This window comes from Anopheles nili, chromosome 2 (genome assembly GCF_943737925.1).
Source record: "Anopheles nili chromosome 2, idAnoNiliSN_F5_01, whole genome shotgun sequence".
Taxonomy (NCBI): Eukaryota; Metazoa; Arthropoda; class Insecta; order Diptera; family Culicidae; genus Anopheles; species Anopheles nili.
In genome coordinates, this window is record NC_071291.1 from 29598739 (window position 1) to 29604738 (window position 6000).

At 51.6% G+C, this 6000-nt stretch overlaps 1 protein-coding gene across 1 annotated transcript; it reads left to right on the forward strand.

Moving 5' to 3' along the window:
• The first annotated feature begins 2484 nt into the window (after nt 1-2484).
• Nucleotides 2485-5234, forward strand: LOC128721259 (uncharacterized). The gene is made up of 2 exons (XM_053814993.1): nt 2485-3016; nt 4891-5234. Exons 1-2 carry the CDS (start codon nt 2485-2487, stop codon nt 5232-5234), a joined length of 876 nt encoding a protein of 291 aa, XP_053670968.1.
• Nucleotides 5235-6000: the final 766 nt, after the last annotated feature.

A 6000-nucleotide genomic window follows, 5' to 3' on the forward strand; every position in this document is an offset into this window, starting at 1 on the left:
ATAAAAGCTAACAGCACTCTGGGGACGTTTGAGGCAATAGATAGGTTTTACGTCCGAGTCATGAACGAGGGGGGGTTGGGCGTGGATTTATACGCTACATTTTCCTAATTGTTCTGCTCATCTTTATGCTCATTCGTCTGACCGTTTGATCGTGGGTTAAGTCGCATGATTCCGGATCATTCTGTAAGGTAGACGCGGGAGTTGACTTTTGTTGGTCTTTGAAATGCATTTTTTTTATTTTACGGAGAAAGAAATTCGCTAATTTGGCCATGTACGAAAAAAAAGTATTACCATTTCGTTTTTATATTCCTTGCGCGAAGCTAGCTCCTTGCGTAGGTACGACGGCTTGCGTCATAGCGCTAAAGCCAGCTCTGCAATTTAAAAGCATCAAGCGTTTTTCACGCATTCTGAAGACGTAAAATTGTGCTGAAAAAAAACCCCAAACTTGCCGCTACTTCCTGTTTCCTGCAGCATGCTGCCAGACATTCGGCACCACAATATTAGCCGGTGCAAAAGTATCAGCCTATGGCGGCCACTTACCCGATCGGCTCCGATAGATCGACTCGATCGCATAGAAACCGTTGTAACCACCACGTTGTGATTACACTGGACCGCTACGGGCCGACCATTACCTGATAACTGTACAGCTGCTTCCGATGGGCACGTTCCACTCATCAGTCCCGGATTTGGGGGAGGCCATTTCTGGCCGAGGGGATTGTTGGCGTCTTTCGGTTCACCTTGCATCGCGCATCGGTTCCACTCTCCATGCTGCACTCGCGTTCTCAACGGTGGTGAATTTCCGGCTTCTCTTCGGTGGGGATGCACCAATCAGAGATGTCCCAAAACGTGTTGATAAAAAAAACGCACAAGCTTTTACCTAATTGAGTGTTGACTAGGGACTAATTTTCACTTTTCCACCCGTGAGCCGCCGGTGGTTTTTCCGAGGGGAAAAACTCACCCCAACGGCTAACGGGAGCGATAATCTCGATATCTAATAATGGGATTTTAATCAGACCGCAATGTGCGAGGGTATAGCCCCCACCTCCTGTCCCTCTGTCCCTCTTTTCGCGTTCCCTGATCGGCACCACAGCTGGGCCACTTGGACCCTTGGGTTTTGGGGCCGTTATGGGAACTTTCTCCCGCGCGGGTCCGGTGGACTAATCATGTTGTTAATTTTACCATTGTTTTCTCTCTCTCTCTCTCGCTGCTCCCCGATTGCACCACGAAAATAATAAAAAAAAGAAGTGTGGCCCCAGAAAAGCCTTCTTCTTTTACTTTCTAGCCCTTCTGTGCGTGGCCTCGTGGCACCGCTCCTCGCGGCAATGCGTGCGGATATGTTTCGATTTCGTTCCGACTCCGTGGAGCCAAATCAAAAGTGTTTTCCCAGCCTGGGCCCCGTTGGCGCGCTATCACGCCGAGGCGCGGGGGGAGGGGCCCTTTTCCCGGCCCCTTCGGTATGACAAAATGGCCAACAAAAGTGAAACTCTCACACGGAGGATCCGCGAGGGGTCCGCTTGAGCAAACACACCGACACGATGTGCTCCGGATTAGCGGTCGTGCGTGAAGAAAAGTCGTTACCATAATTTGTCCCATGCCCGGATCGTCGTCTGGTCGCACCGAGCCTCATCTGTCACCGAGACCGGGCGATCAACCGCGATGCAATTCGTGCACCTGCACCGGGCGTGTGAGCGAGAGCGGCGATGCGATGGCACGAAATTGGCCTCCTGATCCCGGCGCTTTGGACGGCGTCAGCTGTTTCGTCCCGTGACGCCGCGCAAAACCACCGTCGTCACCATCATCCGGCGCAATCAATCCGGCTCGTGGTGTCTCTGTCTTGCCGGCCGTCTGTCTCCTTCTCACTCGGTTCTGCGGTTCTTCTTCGGTGGTTGTGGCCTCCCGCCTAAGCGGGATGCCGTTTTTGTTTCTTCTTCTTTGGTTTGTGGGCTTTTTTTCCCCGGTTAATGGAAACCAAGCCACGGGCTCGTGGCTTGGGTTGAGGTTATACACGGTGCCGGTTCGGCGTTTTCGGCGGCCTCCGGGGAAAGCAGCAGCAGCAGCAGCAGCAGCAGCAGGAAATGAAAAGCGCGCGATCGAGCGCCAGAGTCTTCGCAACAGATCAACCTCCCGAAAGGTGGGTTGCGATCGCGTTCTGGCAGTCGCACGCCGACGGTTGGCAAAAACGGTACCGAACAGTGGAAAGGTCCGGTTCGAGAGCTCTCTCAGCGTGGTCTCGTCCGTTTTGGGCCTTTTTTGGGTGGTGACACTTTTCGTGGAAATGCGTGCAAGGCCGCCTACGCCCGTTGGTGGACATTCTCGATTCGGGAGAGCTTAGTGTCGGGTTGCAGTAGTGTGTGTGTGCCGTTGATTTAAGAACTTCATTGAACAAGGACGAGTTGGAAGACGCCTCGAACACAGAAAAAAGGACATCTCAAGACAGCGAGACGCGCGTGTGTGTGTGAATGTTGGCGAAAAACACTCGATGCCATGTACGAGAAACATCAACATCTGCTGTGGGTTGGAGTGTTGCTGGTGGTGAGTGGGTGTTTGTGGGGTTGTGAGGCGACGGGTGAGCGGGTGTCGGGTGCGACAGGACGCAGGTTAACCCACGGTGTGACCGCCCTCCACCACAACCACCTGCTGCAACCGAGTGGTTCAAGCGAAAGCGTAAAATTAGCACCCACAGGCGTAGGGCAACACGTGCCCTTTGTCGCGGCGTGGCGCTTGTCCCCCACCGTCGGTACCCCGCTGGCCGTAGGTTGGGGAATGCGGAGACCACTGGCCAAACCATCGGTGGGACCGGCAGCATCTCCTGGACGGAGTCGCATCAACAACCGGTCGATGACGCGCTTTGCCGAGGTTGAAATTCCGGCCGGCTTGGAACCGCAGCTGGCCGCACCGGAACCGGCGAGTAGTGGCGTTGATCCGACGGAGGCGACCGGGCTGATGGAGCTGTACCGAAGTGCGGAGCGATCTCGCGGGATTGAGGACTTCTTCTGGAAGTACTTCGTCGACAATGGTGAGTGTGAAGGGGTATCTGGGATGATAAGCAATAGGCCGGTAGAGGAGGACTCTCCACGTGGTGGATCACTTGTTGAGGGGTTGTTCGAGTGTTGGATCAATCGACTCGAGTTTATCATCATGATCATCACAATGAAGGCAATAGTTCAAGAGGGCACTTTTCTCCTGTGGTGATAAATAGCTGTTTGATGGGATTTTGAGGCGTTTGAAGCTGGGAAGAAAAGAGGGCAAAATACGAAAAGACCACGTGGTATGGATACGTTAACATAACTTTTCGTCTGTTCTAAAAAGAGAAACTAAAGAGAAGATTTCTCTCTTTGAGGTCCTGTTTGTGTTGGCAATTTTGTAGTTATTCTATGGATACAACACACCGGATCAAGGTTGTTAAAGTCATAAGCAGTCCACAGACTTAATTCATTATATTTTGTTTAAATGTTTTTTTTGATAGTTATGACTTTTTTGAGTTAAGTCTACATTCTAAAATAAATTGCTAATATGCATTATTCTTTGTCTAATATCTGTTGGTAAAACGATCATGAAACAAAATTGGACCATTTGAGCTATTTACTTTTACTCATTTTCCTACACTCTTGCTTTTCCTTCGCGATAAAACAAACTCTTCAAGTAGAATAATAGGTTAGATACGAGATGAAAACAAAATTCATTTTTCTTCTCTTTTTCAAAAAGGGGTAACGCACATAATCGGTACGGTATGGTGGAAGGGGTTTCGACTATCAACCGAAACCACAAGCAAGCAGCATGAACGTGGAAAGGAAAATCGTTGGCTCACTTGCCTTCTGCTAGCATTCCGACCGGGAAATTGTCGGTTTGAAGCAATTTGGAGCTGAAAGCGGCTGAAAACGCAATTTTGGCACGCCATTTTGGGGGGAATTCCGTGCCTCACGCAGGAACATCCCATCGATCACGGCAGATGTTGACCGAGATGGTTGCTGCGGAGAGTTGATCATATTAGGGGCACTGTTCTAAGTGCACCGTACGTTAGTAACCCTGCAGGAAGTTTGGGGTGAAAAAGCACCAACATTTGCTGGCTAAATAACGGATAAGCTCCAACGTATGCTTTAAAACAGTGGCATCATAGAACGAACCGCTCAACTTCCGGGGCACCGACGGAAATAGCGTGAATGATGGCCAAAGATTGCGTACTTTTTCATTCGCCGGGTATATCGCAATCTGGATGGTTGCGCTTCCGCCGTTTAACACCCGAAAGAAAGTCGGAAGGGAGAAAAAAAGAGAAAAAAAAAATACTAAAACCAACCAAAACCATTTAAATAATCCCCCTCACGGTCCATGTAGCGACCTGACCAAGGCAAACAATTTAACTAGCTTAATTACCATGCTGGCCTTCTTTCGTGCGCCGTGCCAGTAGGTTCGTCCTCAGTATGTGCGGATTTTGGGATGCAAAGGGCCCGCATTTTCGTGGTTTTTTTCGCCGGTGACTCTACGCACACACACACACTCACACCGTGGGCAGCAAGTTTTGTCCCGCTTTCCGCGGGCACTCGCGAGACGCTGTACCATACCGTTAGCGGGTAGCGCGAAAGGTGCCCGCACCTAGCCGAAGGTTGCACCGTGTGGGAACTTAATGACCCGTGGGTTTAATTGTGGAAGGAAGCCCGCCACATCGATTGAGGTCAGGTTCCGTGAATGGCCGGGAACGGTCGAACCACGGCACGGGTTGCGTTGGTTGACACACACGCGAGCACGCATGCCATGCCGATGATGATAGGGTTAGGACCGACGGGCTACCGAAAGCCCATAAAAAGAAAAATAAAGAACTAAAGCCACCGAAAATGATCGACCCATTGATGGCACGTACGTGCCGTTTTTTCGATGTTCTCCTATCATTTGCAGATGTGTCCGCCTCCATCTCCGATGATGATGACGACGACGACAATGAGGTGGATGGTGAGCAAGCTGGTGGGAAGGATGAAGCCGAGGAGGAGGGCGACAGGAACGAGAAGTTCGCGGGAACCGCCCTGCAAACGGCCAAGACTCCGGAGGGCCGCAAGAAGAAGTTCCACATCAAGAAGAAGTACAAAAAGTTTCTCATCCCGTTGCTGCTGGCGTACAAGATCAAGTTCCTGGCGCTTGTGCCGGCCATCATCGGGGGGCTGATACTGCTGGTGAAGGCGGCCGGATTGGCCGGGTTCTTCTTCGCGTTGTTCACCGCCGTCGTCAGCCTCAAGAAGTACTAAGATCCTGGGGATGGACGTACGCCCGCGCTCACACAAAAGGCTCGCCCAAATTACGCACCTGAGGAAGAACGGAAAACTGTCATCTTTGGTTGGAGGCGATCGGGCTAGGCGGGAATGTGGGCCAAGACGTAACATCCGAACGGTACTTTCGGCTACAAAAAGGGTCCCACCGGGTGTCGGGCGTTAATTGAAGATCTAGCAGAAAATAAGGGGCGAGACGTAATGATTTCATGCGAAGGAGCCCGACCAGGTCGAGGTGGCGTTTGAGCGCGTCCTCTAATTTATTATCGATTTTCCTAGGCAGTAATGGGTAGAAAGGGCGGCGATCGGGCGTGTTCCCGGTGGCGCCAATTAGAAAATAGCATCGCGGAAGCTCCGACGGCACGGGGCGGAGTGGTTTGCTACGGAACGAGGAGGGTGTTGAGTGAATCTGCAGCTCAAGAAGGAACGACGGTAATGGCGGCATCCCCAAAGGCATTCCGATGGTGCTTTGAATTCCCCGTTTTTGGAGGTTAGCCTTTTGTTGGTTCTCGCGTTCGTACCCCTGGGCTGAAAAGGGGAGTTTCATTGGAAGGACCGAAGGGAACGAAACGCTCTCCTCAACCACCACCCACCTCCGCCGCCGATCGTCGGCTACCGTGACGAGGAGAAAATTGTTAGGTTAGGTTAGGTCCGTCCGTCGGTCGAGATTTTATTTATTTCGTGCGAAGAAGCCCCATGGCAGGGAAACTAGGTTGAATAGGCGAACTGGCGTAGCCCTTCCGTG

What these genes read in the sequence shown, in the direction of transcription:
- LOC128721259 (XM_053814993.1), top strand. Translation starts at nt 2,485, where the DNA reads ATGTACGAGAAACATCAACATCTGCTGTGGGTTGGAGTGTTGCTGGTG. An exon ending in GAAGTACTTCGTCGACAATG is followed by an intron (nt 3,017 to 4,890) that starts GTGAGTGTGAAG and finishes TATCATTTGCAG; the next exon opens with ATGTGTCCGCCTCCATCTCC.